Genomic DNA, 16,365 nt, shown 5'->3' with positions numbered 1-16,365 from the left:
GAAATAAACCATCTTATGTTTTTAAATTTATTAAATTTCAGAAATGAATGCGGGGTGTGGAAGGTGGAACCAGTTTTGATCACCCCATATATTTTTGTCTTTTGATTTTAGGTCCCTATAATGTTGCATCTACTTTATGACCCAGACTTAACCTGTAGGGACATGTCTCTTCACTTGCTTACGCGTTCGTCAACCATACACAGAAATAGGCTTGTTCAAGTTTCAACATTAACTCAATTAATTCATATAAATCAAATATCAAATTACGATTATAAAAAGGAGATGAGACATTCAATTCGAAAGACAAAGTCAAAAGATACGAATTTTCACACTTGCGAGAACGCCATATACTTGGAAGCGCGTACGTAACCTTTATATGTATATATATTTATACACACCACATATCCAACACTTTCATTGTTTATGTTCAAGATAATCTTTTATTTGTCAACTTCCACGCTGACTTTTTTCCCCTATAGGCATATTTTCGGAAATTAAACTTCATATTCATCCATTTTATACTGTTTTAGCCTGGGAATTCCTTTATTAATTACTGGGTTTTTTTTTGTGATTTTCTATCATATTTTCAGTCAAATCAAATATAATTATGGGGTGCCAAGCTTTTAATTAATTGTGGTGCCTTAATTTCTAAGAATTTATTGTTTTCATGGCGCTCTTTGTAGGAGCTTCTTTGATGGAAATCACTGTTATGTATGTTTGATTTACACGAAATGGAGGATCCCACTTTTTTCACACAATATGAAACGACCAACCCTATTGAGTATCCATTTGATGATTTCAATTTCCAATCTGAAAGCTATTCATCCTATCCAAAAATCAATGGTTCATCCATTAATGAAGCTTCTTATCATCAGCTCGACGTCTTGGAAAGGCCGCCATTAAAGCAACTCAAGACCAACAATTGGAGTTCTTGCATCGCACCTCAAAAAGCTTCTTTTCCTTCTTCATCTTCCCATATAATCTCCTTCAACAACTCCAGTTCATCTCTGCTATATTATGGTGTAGACTGTGATTTGAAACCCAAAAATGAGGTTGGCATGTATTTACACTAGCTCAATTATAAAGTGTCGGACAAGAGTATCTACCCGACACAATTATGTAAAACTTTAGAAAATTATCTCAATACCAACGTTCATATATGAATCTATTACTAGTGTCGTGCCATTTTATTTTAATTTTCTAAGAAGCAAAATTATTGATGAACTAAATTTGGGGGCAGGTCCCAAAGATGGTGGGTTCATTGACTAGGGTTCCATTACTGGCACAAGAACATGTAATTGCTGAAAGAAAACGTCGTGAAAGGATCAGCCAGAGCTTCTTATCTCTTGCAGCACTAATTCCTGGCCTGAAAAAGGTACAAGTTCAAAAACTTTTCCCATGTAATCTATAATCTATATATTCAAAGATTACTGTTTTAATCGTTGTAGAGAACAAGTACTGTCGGTAGTTGTAGCTTTGAAATTTTCTTCAAAACTATTACAAATTCTGTTTTGTTATAATTACCGTAACTAAAAATTCCATGATTTCACTGGAAGAATTGTCATAAAATGGAGTTTCTTCGGAAAAAAGAGAGAGAGCGCGCGCTAAGAATAGGTTTTTAAAAGTAATTTTATGCGTTTGAAGGATTCTTAAAGAACTATTTCTGAAAATGTAATGGACACGGATTTTAGAAGCAAGAAAATTACCCTAAAAGTAGTTAATTTTATAGTTCATACAATATAAATATTTCATGCAATAACTTGCGGAATTCTTGAAAAGCAAGGTATAGTTTCAAAAGAAAGAAAAGCATTTGGGCTTATGTTGAGAGCTTATATGTATATATATATGTGTGTGTGTGCATTGCAGAAAGACAAGAATTCAGTTCTTGGAGACGCTATCGAATACTTGAAGCAACTTCAAGAGAGAAAGGCAAGGCTGGAGGAACAAGTTGCTAAGAGAACAGTGGAATCAGTAAAATTTGTGAAGAAGACCACCCAATTTTACGCGCAAGATGATCAAACATCTTCCTATGATGAGAACTTCGATACCCAATCTAAAAACCCATTCCCCGACATCGAAGCAAGAGTTTCAAACAAAGATGTGCTGATTAGAATCCACTGCGAGACCAACAAAGGGTGCATATCAAACATCATAAACGAAGTCGAAAAGCTTCATCTCTCCGTGCTTAATAGCAATGCCTTGCCCTTTCGACAAGCTACTCTTTATATAACCATTGTTGCTCAGGTAATCTTACAGCACTGCCGGAGTTTATAACTCTTCAAATTTAGCGTATATAAACTAGTGTAAAAATAGTATTAACAAGCCCTTCACTTAAGGCCATAATGTTTTCATGGTTATTGCAGATGGAAGATGAGTTTTCGATGACATTGAGGGATCTTGTGAAAACCCTACGAGAGGGTTTGCTCAGCTTCATGTGATAATTAACTTTGTAAAACCATGTGATCTTAGGGAAAATAAACTCTATAGAGATTTTTTCCCCTCTTCCTTTCATTTTTATTTTTGCATCTCGTGATTTTCTGTAGCTAATAATGGAATAATGGAATCTGGGTTTTCGATTTGCTGCTAAAGTTTTTTATTTACTTCTTTTCCATTGAAGTTAAAAAATTAGTGAGAGAAAATGGTATAAAACTTTCTTTTTCCAACAATTTAGGATGAAAATATTGAAATGACATTAAATTATTAAAAAACACTCCAAAAAAAATTAATATATACCTTTCTAACATTTGAAAGAAATGATTTTTTTGTATCAGGATAAAAAATAACCATTCATTCTATTTTCTTTTCTCACTTTTATCTTTTCAAATATACTCAAAATTTATTTTCTTTCCATTTTTTTCACTTATTCTCTCTATCCTTTCACTCTTTCATCCCCACTATGTCATTTACAAATAAATCTTGTCAAGCATACCCTTCATAACAATTTGCATATAGAATTATCGACGGGTTTTAGTTTAGGTCACAAAATTAATTTTACTATAAATGCAATTTTAAATAAACATATTAAAATAAAATATAAGTTTAACATAATTTTTGGTAAAAGAAATTAAATTATAATGTGAAGTTAAAACTTTTTTTGGGGATAAGTAAGGTTTGTATTTATGCAAAAGAAACGGTTAACTGCTACAATGAGACAACCACTTCTTTTATGCAATAGAACACAAAAGGAAAACAATGACTTCTCAATACAAACCTACGAAAACATTCAACATTTAGCTTCTAATTTTCAAGCAATTGCACATTTATAGGGTGTAGAGTAATGTTTTTCTTTTTTCCCAACTAACCTCAATCTGATGAACTCCTTAGTAGTACCACTAATGGAGTATGGGACTAAGCAAAGCACCTGCCATTCCTCTCCCTTCACGTTAGCTAGATACTAGCACAACAATGGCAATAAGAGATTTCCCTATTAGTTTAGATGACGCCCATTGAATTTCACAAGTCCAACTGATTGTTGTCTTTGGAACATTCATAAGTATTGGAACCCACCCATTGTTTGAAAAGTCAAAAAGGGTGGGCACCGAAAGTAGAAAGTAAAATTAGTTGGCAAGTTGGGTTAAAAGTTGGCATGGGATAATTGCAATTTTGGTCCCTAATTGTATAGGGACATTGCAAGTTGATCCTTGAACCTCAACTATAAATAGGCCTAACCATTTCTTACTTTCTTCATCCCACACTTGCCATTCTCTACTTAAGGCAATTGTTCTCTCTCCCTATTTGTAAACTTTCACTTGTATTTTTGGAGTGAAATATATTTGGTAGTGCCCGAGGACGTAGGCAAAATTTGCTGAACCTCGTTAAAATTCTAGTGTTCTTTATTTTTTGTTCTGCATATTTTGCAAGTGTCATTGTAGTGATTTATTGTGCTATTAAATTACGATAGAGGGATATTCTGGCTAGGAAAGATCTGGTATGTAAGCGATCCTCGTGATCCACCTCTCTTTCCTGGGAATTGAACTTAGTGTGATTTTTCAGTACAATAATTTTACTCTTTCACACGTTTCCGCGCAACAATTGGTACCAGAGCCAGGTTCGTACTTGGGGAATACGACCGTTTACGGTACTATTCACGTATACGGCACTATTTACGTATACAGTACTATTCACGTATACGGAACTATTCACGTATACGGTACTGTTCACGTATACAGTAGTTGGGATTGAGGAGAAAAATGGCAGCAGCATCGTCATCAGCAAGGACTACTGTGACAAATGCAAAATTTGAAGTAGAGAAATTTGACGGTACCAATAATTTTGGTATGTGGCAGTGTGAGATCCTGGATGTCTTATGTCAGCAAGAGCTGGATATAGCCCTTGAAGAAAAACCTGACAAGATGGATGACAAGGAGTGGGCCAAGATCAATAGACAGGCGTGTGGTACAATCCGCCTATGTTTGGCCAAAGAGCAGAAGTACTCCGTCATGAGGGAGACATCAGCGAAGAAGCTGTGGGATACATTGGAAGAAAAGTTTCTAACGAAAAGTCTTGAAAATAGGCTTTATATGAAAAAGAAACTTTTTCGGTTCACGTATGCACCCGGTATGTCGATGAATGACCATGTGAACTCATTCAATAAAATTTTAGCAGACTTGCTAAATTTGGATGAGAAATTTGAAGATGAAGACAAGGCATTATTGTTGTTGAATTCCCTTCCTGATGAATATGATCATCTTACCACCACATTGCTTCATGGGAAAGATTCAATCACATTTGATGCAGTCTGTAGTGCGTTGTATAGATCTGAGACTCGAAAGAAAGATAAAAGAGATCACAGAGATACAACTGCAGAAGTCTTAACAGTAAGAGGTCGTTCACACAGCAGCAAACCTGGTAGAAGGGGTAAGTCCAAAGGGAGACCCGCTAAAGATGAATGTGCCTTTTGTCGTGAGAAAGGGCATTGGAAAAAGAATTGTCCTAAGTTACAAAAGGGCAAGTCTATTTCTAATGCATGTGTAGCGGAGCATGATGAGGAGTCAGACTTTAGCTTGGTTGGCATGGCAATGGCATGTCAAACGGATGAGTGGATATTGGATTCGGGATGTACTTACCATATGTGTCCTAATAAGGACTGGTTTTCTAGTCTTGAAGAACTAGAAGGTGGAGTTGTTTTTATGGGCAATGATAGTGCCTGTAAGACAATGGGTGTAGGTACAATCAAATTGAAGAACCATGACGGCTCAATCCAAGTTCTGACAGATGTTCGCTATGTACCCAGCTTGAAGAAAAATCTCATCTCATTAGGGGCCCTAGAATCTAAAGGGCTCACAATCACTTTGAGAGATGGATTACTAAAGGTAGTAGCTGGGGTATTGACGGTGATGAAAGGCACTAGAAGAAATAACTTGTACTATTTAAATGGAAGTACAGTTATTGGATCAACATCAACAGCTTCTGCGAAAGATGCAGATTCAGAGGCTACCAGGTTATGGCATAGGCGATTGGGACATGCTGGTGAAAAAGCTTTGCAGACTTTGGCGAAGCAAGGCTTGTTGAAAGGTGCAAATTCTTGCAAATTGGAATTCTGTGAACATTGTGTTCTGGGCAAGCAGACGAGGGTAAAATTTGGTTCAGCAATTCACAATACGAAAGGAATTCTGGACTATGTTCACAGTGATGTGTGGGGACCTACCAAAGTGGCTTCTTTGGGAGGTATGCACTATTTTGTCACTTTTCTTGATGATTATTCAAGAAAAGTATGGGTGTATCTAATGAAAAGAAAAAATGAAGTTTTGGATGCATTTCTGAAGTGGAAGAAGATAGTGGAGACTCAGACAGATCGAAAGGTCAAACGACTTCGATCAGATAATGGTACTGAGTACAAAAATGATCCATTTCTACAAGTATGTCAAGATGAGGGCATTGTGCGACACTTCACTGTTCGAGATACACCACAGCAGAATGGGGTGGCAGAACGCATGAATCGGACTATACTGGAGAAAGTTCGATGTATGTTGTCCAATGCTGGATTGGGCAAGGAATTTTGGGCTGAGGCAGTTACATATGCGTGCCATCTAATTAACCGATTGCCATCAGCTGCAATAAATGGAAAAACTCCTATGGAGATGTGGACTGGTAAACCTGCTACTGATTATGATTCTTTACATGTTTTTGGTTCCACTGCATATTATCATGTAAAAGAATCTAAGTTAGACCCAAGAGCAAAGAAAGCATTATTCATGGGTATAACTGGTGGTGTAAAAGGATACCGTCTCTGGTGTCCTGATACAAGGAAGATTGTTTTCAGTAGAGATGTAACTTTTGATGAATCAACCATGATGAAGAACGAGGATTCACAAAAGGACGACAAAACCAGTAGTACTTTGCAGCAGGTGGAGTTTGAAAAGGTTAATGATGATCCAGCTAATATTGAAAGAACAAATGATGAAGAAGTTTCAACCCAAGAACTTCTACAGCAACAAGATTCAATTGCATATAGGAGGCCAAGAAGAGAGATTCGTAAGCCTGCTCGCTTTGACGATATGGTGGCCTATGCACTTCCAATTGCAGATGATGATGTTCCTTCCACTTACACAGAAGCAATAAGTAACTCTGATGGTGTAAAGTGGAAGCAAGCTATGAATGAAGAAATGCAGTCTCTTCATAAAAATAGGACTTGGGAGTTGGTGAGACTGCCCAAGGGAAAGAAGGCAATTGGATGCAAATGGGTATATGCAAAGAAGGAAGGATTTCCTGGTAAAAATGAAATTCGATACAAGGCTAGATTGGTAGCAAAGGGTTACGCTCAGAAAGAAGGAATAGACTACAATGAAGTGTTTTCTCCAGTTGTGAAGCATTCGTCTATTCAAATTTTGCTAGCCTTGGTTGCGCAATACGATCTTGAACTAGTTCAGCTTGATGTGAAGACAGCATTTTTACACGGTGATTTGGAAGAGGAAATCTATATGACTCAGCCTGATGGATTCAATGTTGCTGATAAAGAAAATTGGGTTTGCAAACTGACAAAGTCGCTTTATGGATTGAAACAATCTCCGAGGCAGTGGTACAAGCGATTTGATCAGTTCATGAAAGGGCAAAGGTACACAAGAAGTAAATTTGATCATTGCGTATATTTTCAGAAGCTACAAGAAGGAAGTTTCATATACTTGCTCTTATATGTTGATGATATGCTGATAGCATCTAAGAGCAAAGTTGAGATTGAGAGATTGAAGACTCAACTCAATCTCGAGTTTGAGATGAAAGATCTAGGTGAAGCTAAGAAGATTCTTGGCATGGAAATATGTAGAGATAGAGCTCATGGCAGAGTTAGCTTGTCTCAGAAGCAGTATTTGAAGAAAGTACTACAGCAGTTTGGCATGAACGAGCAGACCAAACCTGTAAGTACCCCGTTGGCTTCTCATTTCAAGCTTTCTGCACAACTATCTCCTTCGACGAATACGGAACGAGAATACATGTTGCAAGTTCCGTATTCTAATGCAGTGGGTAGCTTGATGTATGCAATGGTGTGTACAAGACCCGACATTTCACAGGCAGTTAGTATAGTGAGCAGGTATATGCATAATCCTGGAAAAGGACATTGGCAAGCTGTGAAATGGATTCTACGGTATATTCAGAAGACCGTGGATGTTGGATTACTGTTCAAGCAGGATAATACACTTGGTAAAGGTGTTATTGGGTACGTTGATTCTGACTATGCCGGTGATTTGGACAAGCGAAGATCAACCACCGGTTATGTGTTTACACTTGCTGGAGGACCAATAAGTTGGAAGTCTACACTACAGTCTACAGTTGCATTGTCAACCACAGAAGCCGAGTACATGGCTGTAACAGAGGCTGTAAAGGAGGCTATTTGGTTACAAGGTATGGCTAAAACCTTGGGGTTGGTTCAGGAGCATATTAACGTGTATTGTGATAGTCAAAGTGCTATTCATTTAGCAAAGAATCAAGTCTATCATGCACGTACAAAACATATCGACGTACGATTCCATTTTGTGCGGGAAATTATTGAAGAGGGGAAAATTTGTCTTCAGAAGATCAAAACTGCAAATAATCCCGCAGATATGATGACCAAGGTGGTAACAGCAACCAAGTTCGAACATTGTTTGAACTTGATTAATATCCTGCAAGTTTAACAGTTGAAGAAGGCACTATCAAGTATTGTTGTCAAAGGCAGAAAGAATTGTGTGAAGATAAGATTATCCTAATCAAATCTTCAAGGTGGAGATTATTGGAACCCACCCATTGTTTGAAAAGTCAAAAAGGGTGGGCACCGAAAGTAGAAAGTAAAATTGGTTGGCAAGTTGGGTTAAAAGTTGGCATGGGATAATTGCAATTTTGGTCCCTAATTGTATAGGGACATTGCAAGTTGATCCTTGAACCTCAACTATAAATAGGCCTAACCATTTCTTACTTTCTTCATCCCACACTTGCCATTCTCTACTTAAGGCAATTGTTCTCTCTCCCTATTTGTAAACTTTCACTTGTATTTTTGGAGTGAAATATATTTGGTAGTGCCCGAGGACGTAGGCAAAATTTGCTGAACCTCGTTAAAATTCTAGTGTTCTTTATTTTTTGTTCTGCATATTTTGCAAGTGTCATTGTAGTGATTTATTGTGCTATTAAATTACGATAGAGGGATATTCTGGCTAGGAAAGATCTGGTATGTAAGCGATCCTCGTGATCCACCTCTCTTTCCTGGGAATTGAACTTAGTGTGATTTTTTAGTACAATAATTTTACTCTTTCACACGTTTCCGCGCAACAATAAGCCAAAGCATATGTTGCCATATAGCTTCACAGAAGCTGCATTGTTAGAAGAGATGGTCCCTACTATCAATCCAAATAACATGGATCAATTACATTATATTTACGTCGACGAATTAGATTGATTTTAGTGAGCTAAAATCAACTTAAGTTCACCCTTAGTAGCCTTCGTAATTTGCCTTAATCTATCATCCGTAGCTTGATCCTTTATTTCTACCCAAAAAATAAAAAAGCATGCATGCCAAAAAAAGTTTTGGGATTTATCTAGAAGGGTTTATAATCGAATGACATCGTGACTTTATTTTAAAATAAATTTTTTAGGCCGAGCTTACTTATTATTTAAAAATAAAAATAAAAACAAAAATTTATATTTTATAATTATTTTTAAATAAAAACATTTTAAATTTATTAAAATCTATATTGATTTATAATTTTAATTTACTAAATCAAACTATCTCCAAAAAAATAAAAAAATAATTTAAATCGAAATTAAATCAAACCGAACCGATTATCAGATGGTCTAAATTTATCATAGAATAATATTCAAGGTAAAGTATGGGCGGCTAACTTTATTTATCGAAAAGAAGTCCAAAGATTTTTAATTTTATGATTAGCCACAGTTTTAGAAGAATGAACACCAATTCCACTAAGCCATTAAAGCACCAAAAATTGACTAAAATTCGGGAAGACTTTAATTATTTCCATACTGAATATTTAAGAAAAAAACATATCAAACTCCAGTTAAATTTCACAAACAAACTAATTAATAAAAAATGAGAAAGGAACAAATATACTGAAAATATATTTATTTAATAATTGAATATGGGGTCAATCCTTAACCATTTTTTAAGTAGTGTTTATAGTTGTTTTATTTAAGTAATTTATATAAAAAAGAAAAAAGAAGAACATCATTCTAATAATATTTATCAATTTTTCAAAAATTAATTTTTAACAAGTTAATAACACAATGTCAGGTTGATTCGTGATATCAAACTCAACAAGTTAAAAAAATAATTGAATTATGAAAGGAAACATATGGAAAAGTTTGAACATCCAAGAAATTTCACTATTAGTGCATTGAAAATTAGTTGCAAAAATTGGAAAGAAATGATTTGTTAAAGAAAGTGAAGTTGAGTTAATTGCGCTTTAAATCTCCTTTGTTACAAAATCCATACGTAATTAAGATGTGATCACATTGCTGTTTCAACCACTCTCTTTCCAACTTTTATGTAAATTAAGTTGGAGACTAAAATTGAACTAAGAAATACAAAGCAGAAACTTTCTTTTAACATTTTCCCTTTCCATGTATGATTATAAAATACAAATTCTGATGATTATACATTTAATTTACAATCATTAGTTAAAAAAATTATGCTAATTTCAAAATGAAATTAATTATTATTTGAATAGACCTGGAAAAGTTGTGATAATTATAATTATTAATTAACAATTTTTTATGCAAAAAAAAGTGTCGTGTTAATTTTATTGATGTAAAATAGAGTTATTACTTGAATAAAATTTTAAGCATCTTAATTATCGTTCAATTAATATATTAGAGTTAATTGTGTTAATCGGCTATTGTTTTGAATAACATTAATTACATAAAGTAAAATTATATTGTATTGTATGTTAAAAGTGCTTTAATTTTGATTTGAAAATTTTGTATCGTAAACTTTGAATTGATAAGTTAATATATTTTAGTTGTATTTAATAATTTAAATAAAAAATATTTTACATTAATTATTTCAATTAAAAATATAATATTAAATGGATAAAATCGTATGTAACATTGTAACATTATAAAAGTAGGAATTTGAAAAAACTTTTAAATTGAAAAAAAGATGTCAAGATCAAATCTGGGGTTAAATTTCTGGATGAAATAACTTAGAAAGTAATTTTTCCAACTCCATTGAATGAGAACAGTACACAAGGAAAGCAAAAATATAATTCACACTGAGTAACAAGACTCCTTTTTATCACTAAATATTTTAATTAAATTAATATAATTTTTATCTATAAATCTGATTTTATTTTAAATATTAAAATCGATTTTTCTTCTTTTATAATTCTTAGAAACTGAAAGCGTAAGATATATATAAGATAAATAAGTTTGTGAAAGTGATTTTTGACCTTTAGAATTACATGAGTAAAAAGTGATTCGGAGGAAATGGGCAAAATTTTTCTGCACTTTGGTCTTTTCTTATGTTTTCCACCCTCTATTTTTAAATTTTAGTTAAATTATTTTTTGTTGGATAGAAATGCTGCTTAAATTGTTAAAATTTTAACGACCTTACTTGACAATTTACTAAAAAACATATTAAGAATGAATCTAGACAAAATTGACATAGCCAACCAGGTACAACCGACCAATTTAAAAGGCAAATTATATAATTCTTAGGTAAAAAGACCTCTTCAGTCCCTTTTAATTTCGAAAGTGAGCAACTAAGGACAATTAATCATGAAGTTAATGTTTTTCATCAATTGTATATGATTTTGGTTGGTATAATAAAAAATTTGGTCCTTAAAGTTTACACATTCTATCAATTCGGTCATAATTTAACAAATTTATCTTGTAACATTTGTGTGAATGTTGAGGTTGAATTTGTTGATCTTTTAAAAATTAAGGCCAAAATGATAAAATCTATAAACATTGAAGGTTGAATTTGTTATTATACTAATCAAAATTGTATACAATTGATTAAAGACTTTAATTTCGTGATTAATTATTTTTAGTTACTCACTTTTAAAATTGACAAAATCATATCTTTATACTTAATTCTTACTTGAGGTAATCTCAATATAAAAAAGGCACTATGCTATATATATAATTGTTAGAGAAGTTGCGTCTCTATCTCGTTAGTGAGCTTAACTCCGACCACCCCTTAAGAATACAAGGCAAGAATAGAATAGAATAGGAGCCAATAATAGAGTGCACATCAGAGACTACTCCCCTTTTACTTCATAGTAAGGCAGGATTTCCCAAACCCGTTCCTTAAGATATAGAGCAATCCTCACTCGACAGCTCAAAGCTGACCAGTACAAAACCATGTGATCCGTCCTCAGTTACATACCCTACTGGTTTTGCCGTACCCTCACTACTCCTTGTTCACTGGCTTATTTGTACCCAGCTACATGACGGAACTGCCCTTGGCCAATCGTCACTCGCCAGCTCTGTCCTAGCTTAGAAAAAAATGTTTGGCTGAACCCCATCTCTTGATTGATCTGATTAAACACTTGATTTTTTTACGTGGTTGTTCTCTTAATATTATTTCCACAACTATAAATTTAGAGCCAACTAAGTATCACTGTTAAACTGTGTCAAGTGGGAGACACAAGAAATATTCCCCTGAGTACTTCGTGTGTACTTCTAAATCTTCATTAATTATAAAGGCCCGTCATAAAGTGGATTTATCCAAATTTTTGTAGTATGAAACATATAAATTTGGTCTTATCGGTATAATGAGTAGATTCATAATTTCCTTTTTCATTTTTGGGTATGAAATGCGGGACAAAATCGATTCAAATAAGTTCAAGGAGTGAGTGTTTCGACTGTTCTACCCTCCTTATCATCCTCTAAAACTTTCAACAATGCTGCTAGAGGACTATAGAAACATCTGGAGCCCTCTTTCATGATCAGCTGCCAGTCGAGTCAAGATATCTGCTACCTGATTCCCTTTCCGATACACATGTTCCACCTTCACCTTCCACGGCCGATCCATCAAAGCACGAGTTGCTCTCCCAAGCCCAGTACATAACCTGTCAGCTTTCCCTCCTGTTAACGCTTAGACAGCAGGTAAGCAATCTGTTTCCAGAATAGCTTGGCGAACTCCTAATGACCAGGACAGCAACAAGCCATCATGTATGCCCCACATTTCAGCTTCCTCCACCGTCGTACATCCGATATTGCGAGAGCAGCCCGCCAACCAGTCCTCATGATAGTGACGAACCACAGCCCCTCCCCTGCATATCCATTTGTCATTTTGACAGCCCCGTCGGTGTTGATCTTCACCCAACCTTGTGGAGGTGGCAACCATTTGATCTCCCTAACTTCAACCCCTACCATTGAAGCATTCCCTGCTGCAGCCCTCAACTGAGCATTCCTCCATCCAATCATCCATCGTTGACTGGCTCCCCCTAGCTCTCCCATTTGTACTTGGTTCGCAACACTTTAGCCCACAATTGTTCTTTAAGGAGTAGGAGGTTGAACGCAATTCTCATTAGGAATGCTCTATTCTGCTTCTTCAATTTCCTTTTTTCTATAGAAAAGATTTGACATTTTAAGATAGATAAGAGTCGAATTCCGACATGGATAATAATTTTATAAATTTAAATTACATCGATTCAAATAATTATTTTTTATTGAAATATTGATATGAAAGAACTAATATTTTTTTGAACAATAATTCAAACCTATCACTGGACATACATACAGCTAATAAAATCTTTGCACTAGAAGTGGTTCCAGCCTTTATAACCCTTTGTTGAAGAAAATGACAATGGACCTGGAATCCTAGATTCATTTAAAAAGTAGAAACTAAGAAGAGGCCCAGTGTGAGCGGTGTATAATCAGTGATGGCTCATAACTGCAAAACTATGGGGTTGGAATCCTAGACTTTAAGATGCATAATACTCGTTCTTCTCCACTGAATTCATGGATTTTCTGTTATTTACCTTAACAACTTTGAGATAAAACGTAAAAGAAAAAAAAACGAAATTTTAATTAGAAACTATAAAGAAATGGGCAAGTATAGAGGTAAACAAATCAAAGCGAAAGATGAAGCAACAAGTAGCGCTTGCAGCAGTGACCACGACGGCTGCAACAGTTATGGCGGTGGTAGCTCTTGTGAGACAATATAGGAAAGCTAAACAGGATCGACAATGGGGGAAATGTCAACGCATATTGCGTAAATTTTCCAGGGATTGCTTAACTCCCGTCCCCAAGTTATGGCAAGTTGCTAATGCCATGGTTTCCGATATGGGAGCCTCCCTTTCTTCGTCTGATGAAGCTACTAGTAGCCTCAACATGTTTGTTTCCTACGCCTCTCCTCTTCCCACCGGGTAAAATGTTACACCTCATTTGCTTCCTCTCTTCCCTTTTTTTTTCTTAATGTATGTGTGTTAATGTTGTTCGGGAGCTGTTGCAATGGTGGCAGGATTAATGAGAAGGGAATGTATTATGGGGTGAACCTGAGACAAACAAAGATTTTAATGGTGTGTGGGAGGCTGCAAGGCAAAAACCAGCCTATATCTGATTTATACGTGGACGAAGTCCCTATTCCTTCCAGTGTCATGATTGGCACTTCCCAGGTACACTTTTTATCTTACATTAATCCAACTAGGATATAATCCCTTAAGAGGTCTCCTAATATATGAAAAATATAATCTGATTTGATATGCATGTGTTTTAGACATTTTGGAATACATTGAAGATGACATTAAACATAGTTTTCGTCGTATTACGATCTCAACTTTATTGACTATCACTGATCTTCAGGAATTATACGACTACATAGCAGCGGAGCTAGTAAAATTTGTGTCGGCACATCCCGAGAAAGATGATGAAGCCCCAGCAAATGATAAGAAACTGGGGTTCACCGTCTCATCTGGAGATGATCAATCTACAGCCATATCAGGTTCCAACATTAAATTGAAGAATTTCGCTGCAGATACCACAGTTGAGTAGATCCCAACTCTCAACTTTGGATTCTGAACCTAACCTTTCATACCTGCCCTAATTTTTTATCACTGTGTCAATCAGGGGGTAAAAGATCTGATCACTGGAATGAATCGAGCTCTGGAGAAACATGGTCTGAAATTGCGAGTTCATGCGCTAGTAAGCATCTTCACTTGCTTGCATTACTCCATTAACATTGTTTATAAGAGACATTTTCGAGTTGATTCAGACTCAAGGATTGAGCAGGTCGATGATATCGTTGGAAATTTAGCTGGTGGCAGATACTATGATAAAGACTGCGTGGCTGCAATCACCTTAGGAATGGGTACCAATGCTGCTTATGTCGATACTACTCAGTCGGCTCCTAGATGGCATGATTCTTTGCCAAAGAAAGGCGAGATAGTGAGTGACTTCCTACCTCTCTTTATATGCTTTGCTTTTTTGCTTGGTTTTTCCAACATAATATTTGTGGTTTGTTTCATAGGTTGTTTGCATGGAATGGGGAAACTTCAATACATGCCATCTTCCAATAACTCAGTATGATACTTCTTTGGATGCTGCAAGTTCGAACCCCGGCCATCGGGTAACACAACCTTTATATTTAGAATAATAGTTTCTCAAATTGAAACCATAAGTCTTCTGTAATTGTTTCTAAACCCTTTCTTTTGTTCTAGATTTTCGAAAAGATGATTTCTGGAATGTATTTGGGAGAAATTGTAAGAAGAGTCTTAGTTAGGATGGCCCAAGAAGCAGCCCTCTTTGGTCAAAGCGTTCCTCCAAAACTTCTAATTCCTTACCTGCTAAGGTAAACAAGGATAAAAAGTTAAATGAACATGGCTATCACGAAAACTCCCCTAATAATCTTTGTATGTGATGTAATTTTGGCTTCTTATTAGGTCACCTGATATGGCTGCAATGCATCAAGATGCATCAGAAGATCGTGAAGTTGTGCATGAAAAACTCAAGGAAATATTTGGGGTAAACTTTCTTGCTTAAACTACACATACATACGTACATACATATAGATAAAGATTTTAAAACAAATTTGATTATCTCTGACAATTAATCAACCTCTCTCAGATCACGAATTTGACAACAATGGCGAGAGAACTTGTTGCAGAGGTATGTGATATAGTAACGGAACGGGGAGCTCGTCTGGCAGGGGCAGGCACAGTGGCGATTGTAAAGAAGCTTGGGAGAATAGCCAACAGAAGAAGTGTGATTATAATGGAAGGTGGACTATATGAGCACTATAGGATCTTCAGGAATTATCTCCATAGTGGTGTTTGGGAAATGCTCGGCAACGAGCTTTCCGATAACATTGTCGTTGAACATTCTCACGGCGGCGCCGGCACCGGTCCTCTTTTTCTCGCCGCTTCTCCCACCCCTGACTCTTGATTCATTATTTTTTTTAATGTTTTGGTTGCGTTACTCTATAATTTTTTTTAAGAAAAGATTGTTTTGGTCATTTGGTAGAGATTTAAAATACCATAAATTGCGTTTATGGTACGTAGTTATAGAGGTAGAAATGTTAAGCATGGGTTTCTAATGAAATAGATTAGCAGTGGCATGTCTGATTATATATGATTATTAGATTCAATTTGATTGTGATGATATAGGCTTGATTTTAAAGCAATCAGATATGAAAATGGTCCTGGTCCCTTGATAATATGTTGACAGAGAAAGGTCAGAATCCATGAAATTAGGGCAGTCGTGTGCCTCAGCCTTTTACTATATTTTAATTTAGTTAAGTTTTCTGGGTTTCTGACTTGTCTGTCTTCAACTTCGCAACAAAACATTCTCTTTTAAGCTTTGGAGTTTGGACTCTTTCATATTTCTAGACTGTAGAACATGGGGGTGATGGTGCCCCATCTTCCCCGCGTGACTCTTGCCTTTTATGCATTTTCTTGATTGAAGTTGTAGTAGTTTTTATAAAATTTGAATGTCTACCTT

At 35.5% G+C, this 16,365-nt stretch overlaps 2 protein-coding genes across 3 annotated transcripts; both read left to right on the top strand.

Annotated features, from left to right (window-relative positions):
- Nucleotides 1-538: 538 nt before the first annotated feature.
- On the top strand, nt 539-2,600 carry LOC107910836 (transcription factor bHLH18). Its single transcript, XM_041105605.1, has 3 exons — nt 539-1,375; nt 1,867-2,244; nt 2,364-2,600. The coding sequence occupies exons 1-3, from the start codon at nt 1,250-1,252 to the stop codon at nt 2,436-2,438; spliced, it is 579 nt and encodes a 192-aa protein (XP_040961539.1). The 5' UTR covers nt 539-1,249; the 3' UTR covers nt 2,439-2,600.
- Nucleotides 2,601-13,320: 10,720 nt separating this feature from the next.
- Nucleotides 13,321-16,073, top strand: LOC107911217 (probable hexokinase-like 2 protein). 2 transcript variants are annotated; one of them, XM_041105604.1, is made up of 9 exons: nt 13,321-13,796; nt 13,892-14,045; nt 14,233-14,371; nt 14,497-14,571; nt 14,642-14,814; nt 14,897-14,995; nt 15,087-15,217; nt 15,309-15,390; nt 15,493-16,073. In XM_041105604.1, exons 1-9 carry the CDS (start codon nt 13,513-13,515, stop codon nt 15,808-15,810), a joined length of 1,455 nt encoding a protein of 484 aa, XP_040961538.1. In that variant the 5' UTR covers nt 13,321-13,512; the 3' UTR covers nt 15,811-16,073. The 2 variants fall into 2 exon arrangements, with proteins under 2 accessions (XP_040961538.1, XP_016694582.1); XM_016839093.2 differs by having other exon boundaries at nt 14,233-14,412; nt 14,659-14,814.
- The last annotated feature ends 292 nt before the right edge of the window (nt 16,074-16,365 follow it).

This window comes from Gossypium hirsutum, chromosome D11 (assembly GCF_007990345.1).
Source record: "Gossypium hirsutum isolate 1008001.06 chromosome D11, Gossypium_hirsutum_v2.1, whole genome shotgun sequence".
NCBI lineage: Eukaryota > Viridiplantae > Streptophyta > Magnoliopsida > Malvales > Malvaceae > Gossypium > Gossypium hirsutum.
The sequence above is the reverse complement of the archived record's forward strand: the minus strand, read 5'-3'. Positions and strand labels throughout refer to the sequence as shown.